An 18,905-nucleotide genomic window follows, 5' to 3' on the forward strand; every position below is an offset into this window, starting at 1 on the left:
TAGACTTTGCTTCTTCGATTAGCAAATTGAAAGAGCAAACGTCTACTGAACTAGAGCAGGTTAGATACCAGGCCCAACATTCTACCGAGCAGCTCAGAGACGAAACAAATGAAAAATTAAATGAAATAGATGTAAGGTTTGAGAGCACAAACAAAAGATTTTGTGACATCGAACAAAAGGTTGAACAGCAGCAGGCTGAAATAAGTAAATTAAATGTTGTAATATCTAACCTATCAATAGAAACCAAACTAGAGTCGGTTGATCAAAGGATTGGACAAATTCAAACCGAAGTAGACAGTCTTAAGGGGAATATTACTAAATTGGAAATCGTCAAGTCTGATATCTCCTATCCTTTTCCTGATGGCGATTCTCCAGGGAAAATTTTCCCAGAAACAAGTAACGTCCTCCCGGGAAAATGTCAAGTGTTGCCTGATGCACGGGACACAACAATGTATTGTCCCCCGCATCAGCCAACCTCGAAATCATGGTTGAGTAATTTCGATGTACCGATGCAGTCGAGTGTTGTGACTACAACAGTCACTAGCGTAAATGCTCACTCTACCTTTGGAATGGTACAATCTTACAGCGTGCTGCCAGGAGGGGAAAGGAGATGTGCCGGACCGTCGGTTACTGCCGTGGTGGGTCCTAAGTTCGAACCTCACATGGTCAATACTAATTATAAAACCTCTCTTGGTCATATGGGAGCGTTCAGTTCGGTGACCACTCCGTCGGTGGCAAATCCGGTGACAACCCCAACCGCTCAGGATAACGCGTTGATTCCAATAGATTCTTTTCCTGCCCCGTATAGTATGAGCTCTAAAGTTTCCCTCCGGGATATTGAACGTTTTCCCATTTTCGATGGGAACATTGCTAACGGGTTACCTCGAGTTTTTCTGCGAAGATTGCAGCAATATCTAGATATGTACAAACTTACTGATGGGGAACGCCTACAAATAGTCGAAAAATGTTTGATCGCCGCTTCGGGCGCATGGTTTGCCTCGGTTAAATACCAAATAAGGACGTTCAGTGATTTTTTGATTCTTTTCAAAGAAGAGTATTGTAATGAGCACATCGAACGGCTCCAAAAGAGAAACTTACAATCACTCCGGTATGATCGCTCCAAGTATGGGTCCCTCTTGGACTATGCTTGGAAAATCATTGAACTATATTATCAGATAGCTGAACATCCCTCTCAGGCCGAACTGGTAGATATTATTGTTAACGCTCTTCCACCCGATGAGTCCCGGGCCATAGCGTCCCACTTGTGCCAAACGGTGCGAGAAGTCACCTCACGTTTAGCTGCCTTGTGCGGCAAGGAAGTTGGTGGTCCACCAAAACGATACTTCGCCCGACAGGCAAAGATTCTAAAACCGACGAAGACGAAGGTAACGGCAAGTTGCCAGACAGATTTCCTGAGTTATACCCAAGCTGGATCTCGTTATCCTAGTGGGTATGGCTCAGAAAACAACACTAATGGCCGGCGACTATTCAGGAATCGGCCCATGTTCAACAATCGCCGGAGTTATCGTCCCTATGACCGTACCAACATGGAATCAAACCCGGATAGGGGCGATAACACCAGGAGGAATTTTAACAGGACTTACGGAAGAAGGGAGAACGGTAATAGTCAGGGCAATAATAATAACAATAATAGTAACAATAATGTAAATCGACCCCAGAATTCAGTCCCTTCGCAAGTGCGTGGTAACGGTGAGCCTAGAACAATATTAAATGGGAGTGATAGTCGCGAAACTGTGGTAAAGTCGACAAACTAACGCCGCAGTTACCTGATGAAATGGGGGAGGATAACTGCGGGTACATACACCCCATTAACTACAAAATGCAATATTCTAATAATAGTAAATCCGAGTTTCAGATACAAGAATACCCCTCGCCGAATTCCTTAGAATTTATAATAAAATTCGTAATCGATGAAGAGCCATTTGCGGTGGGGGAAGAACGCTATTTCTCGGCATCTCCCAGCCTAAAGGGAAGTATCGGTGGCGTTGAACTTGTTGCTACCATAGATAGTGGTTCGGAGCTCTGCCTAATGGACTGGGAGGTGTGGAGAAGATTGAAACAGCGCTTCCCTTCTGCAAAATTAAGGCCGTACACGGGTCTTACACTGGGTGCATTTGCTGGGAAGGAAAGTTTTTCAGTTCAAGGGGTTCAAAATTTCAATCTTAATATTCAAAACCATATTTTTGAAATAGCTATTTTTGTTATTAAATACTTGCGAACGGATTTAATCTTGGGTTGCCCATTCTTAGATAAGTTCCATTGTATCATCGACCGTGAAAAGAAAGAAATTCGTATGAAAGATAGTCTCGGGAATGCAGTTACTGTTTCAACTAATAAACCAAATGTAATGTTAGTGGGAATACCGGAAAGAGAGATTGCAATCGGTGAGTCAGGGCGGCCAGTGATGGATCAGCCCATGCTTGACCCCAGATTTATCTGTCAAGCTACCTGTGCAGTGACACCTCTCAATGGGGGAGAGGTTAACAGGGACGATCAGCTGGATCCATTCCTGAATGCCGAATGCAATGTCTCTCCACAAGATATCAATACTTACATTACTACTCGGGATGACTTACCACCACCAATTAGATCAGGTCTCCGTAAACTATTATTACAGTACAGATCTCTCTTCTCCGAGTACGCACGTCGTGTTAATGCGTCTCCATACAAAATTCAACTAAAAGATAACGAACCAGTTGTGGGACCTTGCTATTCTGTCCCACAAGCAATGCAACCCGAGTTTGAGGCCGAATTAAATAAATGGTTACGGTTAGGAATTGCTATAGAACAGATGTCCCCATACAGAAATCCTATTCATGTTGTCAGAAAGGCCTCTGGGGGCGTACGTCCCGTTTTGGACCTCAGGGCTACCAACTCTAAAATTATTTCTCCACAAGCACAGGTTGAACCAATAGACGATTTATTACATCGTGTTTCACAAGCCACTTGGTTCTCATCTTTTGATGCATCTAGTGCCTATTATGGGATCAGTTTACACAAAGAATCATATCAATGTACTAGCTTTGTGTATAAAGGAAGGCAATATTGCCTTACCGTTTTGCCACAGGGATTGAAGAGCAGTCCTGCTGTTTTTCAATCCGTTATGACTAATTTTTTCAACGACTCAACTCGTTCTTTTGTAGTTTTATACCTTGATGATGTTATGGTAAAATCGGTCACGGAAGAAGAACACTTATCTCATTTAGAAAGAACCTTTGAAATTTTCAAGCAGGCAAATTTTTCCTTAAATTTTCAAAAATGTAAGTTCTTCGCACGGGAGATAAAATTTTTAGGTCATATCATTAGTGGCAAAACGATAAGAGTCGACCCTAAATTAAACGAACCCATTCGTTGTTTTCCGGTTCCGAAATCAAAGAAGGCATTACAAAAGTTCCTAGGCCTCATAGGTTGGAGGAGAAAGTTCGTACCAAACTTTTCTGGACTTACCGCTAAATTATATCAACTACTAAAAAAGGGTCAAAAATTCACATGGAACGATGAAACATTGGAAACTTTCCATAAGTTAAAAGAGCTTATTAGCAATCCGCCTGCCCTAAGTCAGCCAGATTTCTCTCTGCCATTTCACATACACAGTGATGCGTGTATGGAAAATCTGGCTGGCTATCTTGCACAATATCCAGCAGGTCAAGAAGATCCTAATGTCATCGGATATGCTAGTCGACGGGTAAAGCCTTACGAGTTGTCTCTGTCGATCTCTCAGTTAGAACTACTGTCCGTTCTGTTCCTATGTGAGCACTTTGAACAACATATTATGGGTCGTATCACGTATGTTCATACCGACAATGCAGCAGTTACTCATGCTTTCACTCAGAAGAACCTTGAACCAAGAACCACCAGGATCCTACTTAAATTACAGAAATTTGACTTAACATTTCAGCACTGTCCAGGCCGCGAGAACCTTATCGCCGATACACTTAGTAGGTATCCGCCTGAGGTATTGCTTGAACCCGAAACCCATTATGTGCATTTCCTAACGAAAACACAATATGCTGACATTGATTTAAATCATATAAAGAAAAATCAAGAAACTGATGAATTATGTCAAACGTTTTTAAGGCAATATGAAAATAGTGGTAATCAGAGTAGAATCGCAATGCATTGTGGGTTAATGTACATAAAACCGTTGCGAGTTCAAAAATGGCTTTTAGTAATACCTCAGGCTTGTATTCACCAAATTATCAGTATTGTTCACTCCACAGGTCATTTTGGAGTTCAAAAATGTTATCGTTTTTGTCGCGCAATCTTTTATTGGAAAAATCAAAAATCTACCATAAAAAATTTCATCCGAAACTGTATCCAATGTGCGGAAACAAAGTTCACAAACCGAACCATAGCTCAGCAAGAATATCACATAAGAGCAAATGTACCCCATGAGACTCTGGGGGTGGACCTTATTGGGAAATTACCACCTAGCCAGGGATACTATTATATTTTATCACTAATAGATATTTACTCTCGTTTTGTTACTTTTCTCCCGCTCAGAAAAGCTCATACCAAAGAAATAATAACGGTACTAGAGAGAAGATACTTTCACCTTTTACCATATCCTCAAGAATTCTTAAGTGACAGGGGACCACAGTTCCAGTCTAAACTGTGGCAGGATTTCTGTGCTAAGTACAAAATTAAACACAAGAAAACAGCTAGCTATTCTCCTCAGGGTAACAGCATAACAGAGCGCAGCCATAAAGAGCTCAATAGGTTAGTTCGGTTATGGTGTAATGAAGATCAAACCACCTGGTATAGATATCTTGTAAAAATACAGGACCTTCTTAATAATTCTTATTGCTCAAGTATTGGTTGCACGCCGGCGGAACGCTTTCTGAGTTACTCTGCTGTTGACAACTACCGGAAGGTGTTCCCATGGCCAAAACAATTAGATTCCGTTGAAAATAGGTTTAAATTTACGGAGATAGATATAAATTCGCGAAATTCTAGTAAACGGTCAACACATTCTGTTACTCTGGAAGAAGGTCAACTAGTAATGCTGAAATTACACAACTTATCATCAATAATAAAGCAGGAATCCGCCAAATGGATGAAAATTTTCACTGGCCCGTTTGTCGTGAAAAAATTGCTAAAAAACTGCGCTGTTTTGCATAATCTCAAAGGTGAAAGTATCGGAACTCACAATTTTCGAAATTTAAAGATTTTCAATTGTACAGAAGATAAACGTAGTGAATTACTCGCGCAATACCCCAAGTAGATATAATATACTGTCCTAGTGTGACTGGTAACGTTTGAATGAGATGAATGAGTGTGTTAACTTAACAAGCATCAGTAGTTAGTATTCCCAATTAGCAAAATTTTGTTATTCTAACAAAATTTTGTTAATGGGCCGGGGAAAACTGTAATGTACCATTACAGTTGAAAGTAATGGCAATTTTTTTTACGCACCCTGTACCTAGTAATTTTTTTTCCAATCTCGGTTTAGTTACACAATTTATTTACTCTCTTTACTTCGAATTAAATATAATGAATCGAAAGGTTTCATTAGTAACCATATTTCCACTGAATAATATATTTTATTTATATTTTGATTAAGTGTAAATCCCATTTTCGGATATACAAGTTGAAAAGTTACAAGGTTTACTATTCTGACGTCATACCGAAACATAGTTCCGTCATTGGATATAAATTTTCTTAATTTCAGACCAATGTAGAATTTAGTCAGGTACCTAATCTTTCCCTCACCCCCCCTCACTAGTCCATAGTCACTTTCAGATCCGGTTATATCTGGATTTGCCAAATTTCTATTTGCTTTGTAATTTCCGCGGCTAAAGTTTTCGTTCTGATTGGAGGAATTCTCCTACCTCTGGCGTTTTCGGCGCAATGTGATCAGAATAATCGAAGACACTTTACGAGGAGCAGCCCGTGATTTCTTCTACATATCTGCGGTAAAAGGATGGAAATTCTAACTATCTCAAGGTAATATCCAGTTAATTTCATTGATAAACGCCGTATAATGATTTAGGAGCTGACAAACTTACATTTTTCGTGAAGTGAACTGTAAAAAATAAAGGAGAAATGGGAACCAGCTTTACAGACGCCATATTGCTCGTTATCCAAGCCAAAGAATAGACAATATAGGAAAGTGATTTTTGATCTGTTAAAACTCAGTTAGGGATTAGGGACAATACGACCTGGTTTCGTACATATATTATAGTGTGTATAGTAAATGTGATTTTTTTTTATTAGTCAGTAAGTGCATGTACACAGTAGGTTTCATAGTTGCAATGTTAACTTTCGGAATGGCAGCTTAAGCTAGCGTAAAAGGGCTCCTATCCCCTTTTCCAAATTGAACCAATTCTAGCGGGGGAATGGGTTAGTTATTGTTCGTTTTAGGGCCTTTTCCCCTCTCAGGGGAAGGGTCCCTCAATAAACCTTGTTAAGGTGCCCCCAGGGCATCAATCTTTGGCAATCATCATGTAAATAATTGGTCAGGTCAATTGGACCTAGGGTTACTTTTCTCATTTTGCCCCCCTTTAAGTTTAATAGAGCCGACTGTATATACCGACGGGGGAGTAATGTATTTTAAATCTAATATGTTAGGTTACTTTCTTCAATATGCATGTAATTCAATGGTGCATGTTTGGTTTAGTTAGTTGTCTTTAGGTATAGTACTAACAGTGGTGTATGTAGTTAGTAGTTTTGTGTGAGTGTGTGAATTTTCGGTTAGGACAGTGTATAAATATGCGTTAATTTAGTACCATTTTGTCTAACTCGAAGTATACTAAACCAGTGTAAATATTAAATTTCTGACTAATGAGTACAAGTATATATTTCAGTACACGGTAAATTATGCCTCCACTACAGCGCCATTGCGTCAGGTTTCGGTAGTCAATTGTTTGTTGACATTACGACATCGCATGACTTAGTGATCTAGATTGTTTGATTTTGGCCATTTATTTCTAAATTACATCCCGTGGACATGGTTTTCGGTTCAGATGAGTATACATTCATATAAGATAGCATGAGATCTTACTGTTCTGAAAATTTCAGCTTGCTAGGTCCAGTAGTAACTGAAATATCTACTGAAATAAAGAATACCTATTTTCTTAATAGAAGTAAAGCCCATATGCTATTACTGTTTGTTTCAAAATGTAGTATTAAATTCTCTTTTCCCGTGGCTGTAGAAAATTCCATTGTTGCTTTAGTTTTATCAGCAAATTGGAAATAGATTAATCGTTGACAATTTAACTTTCAGTAAATGCACATATGATTTTTTTTTAAAAACTGCGAAGTAAATACAATTTGGGTGCTTCGAAACAAAGAGTACGTGGTTCGATGAATGTTATCGTGTAGTAGTTTGAGCGTGATAGATTGTGATAATTATATATATTTATTACTGTGTAATGTAAATATGTGTATGGCCTGCGTGTAAAATGTATGAAATAGGGTGTCTGTAAAATATTACTTCGCGCGAAAATTAGTAGATAATGAATGAATGTAATGATATATTAATAATATGATATAAAATAATATGAATGAGATGATATGACACCTACATTTAAATGGATAGGCCTAGTGTATGTTATATAGTGAAAATATGAATACGTTTACGAAAAAAAAAATCTCTCGCGTTTTGACTTCTACACCAGTACATTCATCCAACCGAGTTTGCTACTTGGATAGTAAATTGTAGTTGGGAATTGTGTGTTACTTCGTATTTAAGTACCTCATAATAACAGCCCCAGATCTTAAGCCTTTCAATAGATAGGGTAGCATCATGTGGGAATTACTTCTAAAGGTTGACAGAAATGATAATTAAGAAAAATAACTGCTATTTCCTGTGATCATCGAAAAGTACAGGTTTCGGTCATTTGTACCTTTAACATTCATAGCCTCTCCGAGATTTTTTTTTTCCGTTGCTTACCTTATTTATTTATTGTGCAGTGTTCATATAACTCAGTTCGGACTATCCGATTAAATCAACTGCTACTAAATTAATATTCACGTCAATAGCGTACCCGGACGTCGACCCCTAGTCCCCTTAAGTATTTTCATGTCTTTTCTTAGTTTAATTAGATGAGGGAAATTAACGACGTCCCAGACTGTGGCATGTCTGTGCGGGGTAGCCATCGGTGATGTTTGGGTTATTGAAATCACCGATCCAAAATTCAGTTTATTTAATTTTTTTTTATTTTGGCAAATTCTAATTAGGGATATCTTAGCTATTACTCTAATTTCATTACTATTCTGGAATCTTCTAGTTTCCAAGAGGTCGGATGATTTTTTTTCTTTTGAAATTCTAAATTAACGCCGTCTCTAACCTTCCGGAGGATTTTCGGGACCCTGCTGGTTTGGGCCGGATACGGGGATCGGATTTCAATCTTACAACCAAACTCTTGTGGGATTGGGATCTGATGGACACAGAACTTGCATCCTTGGCAGCAGGGCGCTCCTTGAGTCTACGTATTTGAGTAGACCACCCTTTTGGCATGTTAAGAATATTTTGGCTATGGATTTTGTTGAGAGCGAAATTCGACTTTTATCTTTGTAGCGTTAGTTATTTCCCACTTAAGTCTTTGGCGCCCCTATTCTTCGTCTTCCTTCTTCTCTATCTCTCTCTCTGTCTTCATTACTTCGAGATTTTTTTTTTCAAATTTTTCAACCTCCCCCCCCCGGTTTCTGAAACTCATGAAAACGTACAATATTCATATCTCTTATTTCGATCGTATGTACTAACTGAGACATCGAGGGATGCAATTCGTGGAGGTATTGCAGCACAACTCAGGACCATTTTCGCGATATTCAATCCACCACGAGAGAAACTGACGAGAAGGTACACTATGCTTTCAGATTCCTGAAAACATTTGTTATTCATTGATCGTACAAATTATACCCATTGACGACTGATTTCTGGTTTTATTTCTATTGATTGGTCATATAGTGTGTATGTATTAATAGTTTGGGCCCACTAGTTTCGAATAACATTGATTTTTTTCCTGTATATACATCTATATATGTACTTACATAGTTTTAAAAGTTACGTGCCTGCTCTATTTGTTGTATTTCCACCTCTTATGTCAACTTACTAATAACACCAACTATTTCTTTATACGCGGATCTTTAGTGAATTGAGAATGATTATCGATTATCGGGTTTACATATAAAGTACAATATTGCAACCTTATGAGAAAAAAAAAGTGAATTTTGATAGTCAGGGTTTTTGTTTTGTTTTTGAGCCAATAAAATATGAATACTTGTCGAATATAAAAAGGTTATGTAGATATTAAATGTCGACGAAATACTACGATGGATATTAAAATGAAATTTATTATATTGAGTAATATGAATATATATATATGTGAGTATGTATGTAGAGGGCTCGGTATTTACCCTGGTTGTTTTAGGTTGCCATAGATTTTTGACACCCGACATTTACCAACTATTTGTGATATATAGTATTACCGCGTAAATTGTAATAAATGACATTTTGTTGAGTTGTTATTGATGTTTGTGACTATTAAAGTTGAATATCATGTTAAATACGGCATGTAAATAAAACAAGTAGCAGGTCGTAAGAAAAGTAAAAATAACCCTAATCCTTATCCAAATTTATTTGCGAGATCATAGTGAAATCAGTAAGCTACGAAACAGTGTGCCCCACCAACGAATCCTTCTATCAGTAAACTATGAAACAAATCCTTCCCCTACGATCGGAAACCTAACTATTCAGTGACTAGAATCTTCGACTACACGATCTATACTAGAAAAAAAGAAAATAGTGATCTTAAATTCAACGAACTGAAATTAGGTTAATAATTTAGTAATGTGAATACAGGAATATGGAAATATGTTCCCAATGTCTGTGACTGAATTCGATAATTTTTCTTTAATCTTGATAAACTTTGAAATTTTATATAAAGTGCGTCAAGTGACGAAATGAGAAATATAAATATATATGTGATATGAAGCAACTATTTGTCTATAGTTTAAACAAAAACGATTAAATACTCTCATGGACACAAATCACAGTGCGAAAAGAGAGTTGAAAAAGGAGTTATCATCGACGTGAGAACAAAGACTCATAAAATTGTCGAAATGTCTCCTCTTGGGACAGAGACTCAATAAAATGTTACTAAAGTGTTTTTTTTTTTAAAGAATGATTAACCAATTATATTTTTTTCCTTCTTTTTCCGCAATGATATGTATTCATTGCACTGAATCTTAAATATATTGACCTTTGAATTTTTTTTCTTTATTTTTGTCTTTCGTCTTTTGTCGATTTTTTTTTTTCATGTAATCCAATTTTTAATATCACTAGAAAGAGAAATGTGTTATTTGATCTTGTTGAAAGTAGCGGATTTCTGTGCATGCTTATGAAACATTCTTTTCATGTATTAAATTTTTTCCTGTTATGTCAAACTAAGTTTTCTTTTATTGAAATGTAATAAATGTCTATAGAAATGTAGTTAGGTTAGTTTAATTCAACTAAATACAACCTGAAGTATACATTGTCCTGTATGAATGTGTGTGTGAGTGAAATGTAGGTTTAGTATTAAGTGCACAAATTATTTTGACATATATGTGTGACTTATTATAATTAATGGTAGTTGGTAATTAAAGTCATTGAATGTCAATCCTAACTTAATTTAAGTTGGCTCTATGAAGGAAGTAAAAAGGACTGAAGTAGCCTGAACAAATGATCATCATGTGAGAACTGCGAAAGTCAAAATCTTCGACAAATATGTGATACTCTGATTTTTTTTTCTCTGTGGTCGATTCTAACATGCCATCAACTTCGTCGTTTATTTTTCAAATATTGGATATTAGTCTAGAACTTCTGGAAATATTGAATAAATGGTAAAATTAAACTTTCTCATCTATCTCAGAGCTAGATTGGGATAATTAGGTAGTTGGGGTCAAATGGATCTAGATCGGGGATGTATGGGTTAACATGTGTCTACCTTTGATCACCTTGATACCAAATATTCACCCAATAGCTATTGGAAATGATCCCAATTCGATAATTATTCACTTTCCCTTTACCATATTTCTCAAAATATCCAGTAACAGTTTCCTCTTTATCACCTTCTTACTTTACCTCTTTCCTCTTCTATCTTCCTTTTCCTTTCTTCATCTTCTTCTTCTATTTTTAATAAAACTGAAAAGGGGGTCGTGACTGGGAATTCTAAATGTAATAAACACGGTCATGTATTTATTTATTTTATTTTATTTTCTTTAGAAGTCCGATAAAAAGTTTTCTCGTTTCGATCGAACCTAGTATGTTCGAAATTAAGAAATGGATATTATAGTCCAATATAATTAGACATAAGCTGATAGCTTCATGAACATCCCCACCAGGGGTGAAGGGTTCCCACTCACGACTTATTCCGTGCATCACATTTGTTGCAGATTTTTTTTTCCTCAATCAGTTTTAGATTGACGAGCGGTGACAGGATTCGTTGTTATAGCAACGTTTGTTCCTATGACAACGGGCCCTCCTTTTTTCAGTTTTAGACGCGTGGGGGTAAATTTTACCCCCAATGTTATTTTACTTTTGCGATTAAAATATTGTTCAGATTTATTGGCAAACAAATTTATGGTATTACATAGACTACTTAAAATGGGTTTTGATATAAAATATGAGATAAAAATGAAATAAAAAAAATAAAAACCAAATTGCTTAGTATCTTTTCTGTTTTTTCGTTCACACCTAGGTGTAAAATGTACCCCCATGCGACCAGTTATGGGTTAAGACCAATATATATGTTCATAATGATCTAAACTAAGTACTATTTATGAGTACTTCAACTTATAGCAGAATTGAGTTTTTAGAGACAAAAATTAACCCCATGTTTATGTATGGATATTTCAAACTTATTTTTTATAGAATACTGTATATTGTTTGTTTAGTGTTTTTTTAATTCTTAGAAGATATTTATGGGATATTAGTGAAGATAGAAAGAAAAATACATTGGTGGCATCTCACTTGCATCCCAGTTGGATCCATTTAAGAACTGTTGATTCTGTAACGTTGATTGATAAATCATAAAATTCGTTACTAAAAGTGACTACATAATCAAAATCTCAATTTCTAAATTAACAAATTCTACTCGAGAAAAAGAAAAACTGTCCATACCGTGTAATACACTTGTATACTACTAACAACTAGAATTACTAACATAGAACTACTAACATACATCCTCTGCAAATTTCTTGTGTAATGACTGAGACAAATAACTTATTTGCTTACATCTCCAATAATCCCCATTCAATCCTCTGTTACTTAAGCACTACATATTTGCTAGTAGTATCTAGATTTGAAAATGAAATATTTCAATTTAACGTCCTACGATTATCCTCAGACAAGTGAATGATGATGGATGGAATCGGTGGAATGAGAATATGGGAGGAAACGGGAGTACCCTGAGAAAACCTACAGACATAATCTTGTCCACCACAAACGTACTTGGCCGGTATCGAACCAGAAACCACATACACCAGAAGTATGCGCTCTACCACTGAGCCATACCTACCCAATATCTACCTTTGAATTAATATTGGTACAGTACTAGTTTCGAAAGCGTTGACATCTAGAAATAGAAAATTTCCGACTTTGTCACCTATTTGATAGAAATCAACGCATCCGTTCTGTTTCATGCATCTACACAATAAGCAACTTGTAAATTGAATATGCTTTAACGTTGCCCTATTGGTTAGAATGAGTTGCATATTTAATGTATAACACACACAAATTTTGAGTGATCTTTCTATTTTATAAACAGCCCAACTTACTTGCTTTCTCGCACACAAAATGCCGAGGCATTTTGCAGGCAATTTCAACAAACACTGGTTCACTGTGACTTTTCCTATCCATGGCCAAACAGTTCTTTTCTGGTAACAATGTTGGTTTCCCTTTCAACCAAGGAGGAAATCCTTCTTCACCTTCTAATATCTCTTTCTTTTCTGGCATCCATAACCATTTGTTGTTACGCATTCGTGCTCCTATCCACACGTCTTCAAATTCTGTAGCGAAAAAGAGCAAGAAAAATATATATCTTAACGCATATATTAAATTCATTTATTTATTCTCTTTCTCAGTAAAACATTTCATTATCTTATTTAATCGCAGTGTGCTAGATATAGCCGGTAAATTAGAATTATTAACAGTGGAAGATGTACCAATGAAGAGAAGGATTTTATTTCGAAAGGGGGAAAGAAATAATCGAAGGCTTATACATCTGGGACGCAAAAACGATGATATGGAGATACGGTACTTTTTAATTTTTTATAAACAGGTACTATGCTGTAGCCTCTTGATTCTTGATCTAAGGTCTGGCGCGCGCGACTTTAGTGGACGAGATCTAAGGTTCATTACGATGGGAAAGTATTTAAACGCATTATGGTGGTTCGAATTTCATTTTAAACTCTAGATTCACGTCTCATATACCCTAAAATGAAGAGCTAGTAGCCGTTCTCCCGGGACTGGGGGTCCAAACCCCCAAGTTTCTTGAGTGACAAAAATAATTGAAGCTGTTATTTATATATTTTTGAAAGTTTATAGTAAACTCAAGGTATACTATCATAGTCTGGATACTGGCTGCCCCCTTCCCAGTTTTTACCTTCTATATCCGATACTGCGAACAACCCTTTGAACCTATCTTTTATATTAGTTTTTCATTATGTATTACGTATAATTACCCTAGAGAACATTAAGGACTTAATTCTACAAACTGAAAACGCTAAAAGCTGTTTCAGTTCCAATATTACTAATTTAGAACTTCGTGGAACAAAACTTTAATTATTATTATTCCCTAAAAAGAACATAATAAATCTTCGCTTCAATATTTTTAAGTTCATTGAAATATCTTCCTACTCTCTAAATTGAAGATTTGTATTTTACTTAATTCTGTTTGAAATTAGATACAATCAAAAGTTTAAAAGCTAAGAATAGATAATCTCTCATTGTAGTTTGATGACAAAGAAAAGGATTGAATTATCTATACGTGTTGCATTCATATCCTAGGGATGTGAACAGTCTTAATGTGAAACAATGCCTGAAACAAACAAATAAAGGAAGTTTATTAACAACAATTACAAAAAAAAGTACTTTAGGAAAAATATAAATATAATCTTTGTAATAACTACTTATGTTCAGGTACCCATGTATGAGTACTATTATAGTGTTGATAAACTGTTCAAAAAATATTTCTTTTTCACTCCAACTAAAAAAAGATAGTGTTACATGCAGCAAGTGTAAAATATCGTTTACAATTGATGGTTAGAATATTTTACTTCTTGCTAGAATTCCTTAAAATCTACCTTTGTCGATTTAGTAAGATTTCCGATCAAACCTACAAGCACAGGCATTATTTGATTCGCGAAACGTGGGGGAAAAGTCGGCTAAGATGGCTGACTGATAGCTTAGTAAGTTACCCAGTGTCTCTCCGTGAAGGAAAGAGATATATGGTATTCCGGCCTTTATCTGATACACAGGCGAAGATAGAAATAAAATAAAATATGGCAGGTTGATACATTTCCGATATATACCAGTTCTTGCAGCTTTGACACCTTATCCAATCACTTTTGGAGGCAGCACTATAGTAGCTTACATTACGAAATGAACAAACTTTAGAATCGAAATGGCATTCTTCTTTATTCTCTTTAGTTTGTTTAGTTGTTTCTTCATCTTGACTTCAATTTCTTTGATGGTAGCAACACTAGTAAGGTAAGTCGATGATATTTTTGTCTCTTTATAGCAATTTGGTTTTTCTTTGGACTCAAAATTACCTCTCTGATGCCAATACTGGATGAATTATCCATTGAGGAGCAACATTCAGTTCCTTACAAAAAGACTAAAACTGTCAACTTTTGAGAACCTGTTCTATGGTTAGTTGAAGTCGCATCGTGTCTGTCTTCGACTTGTGGAATGTCTTGAGCAATTGAAGTAACTGTGTCATCATCAACAGAACGGAAACAAGAAAAGTGAAAATTTTCCTCCGGGATAATGCCAATTGACCTTGGAATTATAAACTGTACACTTGAAATCTTTCACAGCATTTCTGATGTTGGCAGTCCTTTTCCAAACTTTGCAAAAGACATTAGGGAACCACTTTTTTGTGAGTAGCCGTATAGGGTGCATGTGAGCCAAGTTGTCACACATTTGCGATACTTATATTTTAGTGAGTTAAACAGAGCCCTGTCTGAAGGCTGAAAGACATGAGTACAATAAGACGGCAGTCCTACAAGTTCAATTTTATTGTCACGCCAAAAGGTCAAAACTTCGAAGCTTTTTGACTTACATGGATGTCTAAATTAAAACAACTTTTCCATCCGCCTTGGATCTAGCAAAATGTTTCCACCAAGACAGAAATATATCTTCAGAAATGTAACTAATCTTGCTTACCTCTACTATGGAACTAACAACAAAGCATCTAGAAATTCAAGTTTTGTATGCTTTGCAGTTGTTGTGCAGTTTTGTATGCTGTCAAAAGTGATAAAGCGCGGAATGTAGGAACTGACAGCATTGAAAGAAGCACATACTGTGGCATCTCCCCCGCTTTCTACATTGGTAATTGAAACGACCTTTCGTTTTCCATTTCTTGGCAATAATGTTTGGAGGTCTGTTGTTGACTGGAAAGCCGCATCCATCCACGTTATAAACGCATTCTTACTTCAGAAGTACATCACAGTTTTTCTTAACATTCTGCACTATTTCAAAGTATTTTCCCGTTTCAATTCTCTCCAGTCCAACTGCTCGAACTGTTGATAATCCCTGGCGCTTTCACACCGTCACGGAATCAATATAACCCAGCAATATTTCTTTGGCCTCAAGAATGATCAATTTTGTTTCCGGTTGTAAAGCAATATACTGCTTCTCTGACTTCCTTTGGTGCAAGCCCCAAACCTCTCTTTTCCAAGTGTGATTGCCTTCCTCCGATCGCTTTGTAAATACAAGTGGATGATGCTATCGTTATATGAACGAAGAAACACTTGCAGCTTCTTGACGTGCAATCCTTACTTAATTTTGTAAGGTGTTCTAAGGAACATGATAAAGTTGTGATGCCCTTCGGATGGATACATGTTTTTCTAACGCTCTGCCTAGCACTTTTGATTATTGCTGGAGAGTACTGTTAGTATTTTCTTCTTTGCTGTTCGTTTGTTAATAATCTGCAACGATAAATGGATAAGAGTATATATACTAATAAAGTGAGTACATGTCACGTTTCTACAATTCTACATACATACTTGTTGGATCGAAATTGTATCATCGAAAATGTACTTTATGCTATAAGGGTGCATTAATGATTGTTAATATCTTCATCATTCAGCAAGTGGTGTAAGCCGCCGTACAGCAACCTCAAGACAGGATGACTCAAGCCATGACTGAGCATAAATTCACTGTTTTATGTTCACTTGCAAGGACAGGACAAGAAAAAGAAAACACTTTTCTTCAGAGATAGCGTCACGGTCTTAAAGACCGTGCTGAAGAATTATGTTGCATAGATTACAGGCCACTGCGCCCATCTACCTTTCCCCTTCTATACCTTCATGTGAACTCGCCCCCTACATATATAAAGTAATTGTTTTCCTTTAGTTCTAATAAGTTCCTCGTAACGCAGCTTTTGTTCACCAACTGGTCTTTTCGACCGTGCGTGACTCCTTGAGGTAAAGTAACCCGGTCGAAAGCACCGTGAGCAACAGCTCTCATTACGTAAAAATAGTACTATTGTGAAACAATGTTTTGTAACCTTGTTCGTTTATTTTAATGTGTTGCTGCCTTCTTTGTGAATTAAGTGATATTTCTCGTACTGATGAATGAACATAATACATGGATGGCAAAGACGAAAAAGAATAGAAGCCACCTAGATAGCGTTGACAAATAAATTTTATGTGTAAATATGCTGGTTCCAGTGAACAAAATTCTGAATTTTCTATAAGTTATAGAGAAGTGCGACCGATTTCAAGGATATTATTATTATTCAAATGATCTGTCTCAAATAAAACTTAACTCTATGTTGGATTCTGAGGATGAAGAAAATATTGTAGAAGAATATATCATGACTCTGAATTAGTTGATGACAACACAAATATTGCAACAGATTAGCCAATTTATTTGGTCCAGTATCTAAAGGAATAGATGACAAGACGTTACGGAAGGTACGGTGTCCTACCCTAGCGCATAGGACGAGCGGATGTAATTTAGCATGTCGTTTATCTGTCGTGAAACAGATACAAGACGCAGCAAATACATTATTTGAGGCATGTACTGTATTTATTACGGACTCTATGCTGTTTGATATAGATCCATATATTAATCAAAGGATTTATAAAATACTATTGCTATTGTCTACCGAGAAAATTGACCCACAATCAGAAGAGCAGAAATAACACTTTTCACTTAAATTTTATAATTCTACTAAAGGAGGAGTGGACACTGTAGACGAGATCAAAGAACGTTTCCAGTGAGTAGAACATCAATACGATGGACAATACTACGTTTTTAGTCTACTAAACACTGGACTGAATAGTTTCATTGTGCTTGGACAGAATAGTGAACTAGAATATAAATAGTTTGTGAAAAAATTTGAAAAAATTTTTACGGTGACTATTTGAGACAACATCTTCTAAATAAAATACATCTGAACCCAAAACATAAGCTACACAAAATAACACAGAGAGTTCACAAATTAACAGTGCCCCACCACCCATTAATGACAGAAATGCTCCCGGAAAATTGTACCATTGTGATTGAAAAAAAAAAAAAAGAAATCGAAGACAAATTGTCATCAGTGTAAGAACTATATCTGTAGAGAGCACACAACCTCCACATGGAATTGTAATTTCAAAATATTTACGCAGGTAGTAACTTTGAATAAACAGGGGGTGAAAGTGGCACTACAAAAGTACTGGAAATCTATTTTGAATCCGATCGTAAACGTATCTCGGGTAAATTTCCCTGCTCCTGGGGACTTGTCATGCCAACGCCTGAAATCATCACTGTCAACGAGTAAACAGTCTGAAAATCTTGATTTTGAAGTTGAAACTGAATACTAGTGAAATAAAACCAAATTCAAGATGTTAAGTTGTGATCAAAATATAGTGTATATATATTCACTACTATTAACTGTTTTTTGTGCTTACTATTACTTTCTATTATTTATTTATTAATTTTCTGAGTTTAACATGTAACAATTATGCATTGATACTTAGGATGAGGTGAATGATAATAGTGGAATCACGGAAGTTGGAGAAAACGGAAAAAAAATTCTAGAGAGCCCGAGTACACGGTTTTTCAGACTACAAAGCCCTTTTGCCAGGAGCTGGAATCGAACTAGCAAGCCCACTTGCCACAGTAAAATACCCTACTATTGAGCCACCTCGACTTATCATTTCCCTTTAGTTGTTGTTTGTTTATTGATTGAATAGTAATAAGGAATCATTGGTTTTCCTTTCAAATAACCTAATCAAATTAAGTGCTTGAACTTTGAAATAATGTCTCATTATTAATGAGAATATTGGTCACTCAAGTGTCCAACATGCTAACGAAAATTAATACATTACTCGCATACAAACGTTTCATAAGTACTGAATTTTATTTCTGTACTCCATATTACAAATGATAGAAAATACCGATGGTTTTCTTCACGTATTATTGGAAACTGCAATTACTATTTTTTCTATTACGAAATGAAAATAAATCATTTAATAAACGATTGCATTAAAAAATAATGTCAAGGTAATATAAATAGTATCTTTAATATTTTTTCTTTTTCATTTAAGTTTAGGTTTAGCAGCACGGTCCAAAAGACCGTGCGTGACCTCTCAGTTACGAAACTAGGACGCTACTTCTGAAGGGTTAATAATACCACCAAATTCCAACACACACAAACTCTCCTTGCAATTGAAAACTAAGG

The 18,905-nt window shown here is 36.2% G+C and overlaps 1 protein-coding gene across 1 annotated transcript in view; it reads right to left on the reverse strand.

The window, feature by feature from the left end:
- Positions 1 to 18,905, reverse strand: part of LOC145668221 (uncharacterized) — a 63,676-nt gene that overhangs the window by 33,269 nt on the left and 11,502 nt on the right. Inside the window, exon 3 of the mRNA XM_081735873.1 lies at positions 12,784 to 13,014. Coding sequence (XP_081591999.1) covers positions 12,784 to 13,014 — 231 coding nt within the window. The remainder of the gene's footprint in view (positions 1 to 12,783; positions 13,015 to 18,905) is intronic.

The sequence above is a fragment of the Thermobia domestica genome, chromosome 13 (assembly GCF_964235325.1).
Source record: "Thermobia domestica chromosome 13, izTheDome1.hap1.1, whole genome shotgun sequence".
Classification (NCBI taxonomy): domain Eukaryota; kingdom Metazoa; phylum Arthropoda; class Insecta; order Zygentoma; family Lepismatidae; genus Thermobia; species Thermobia domestica.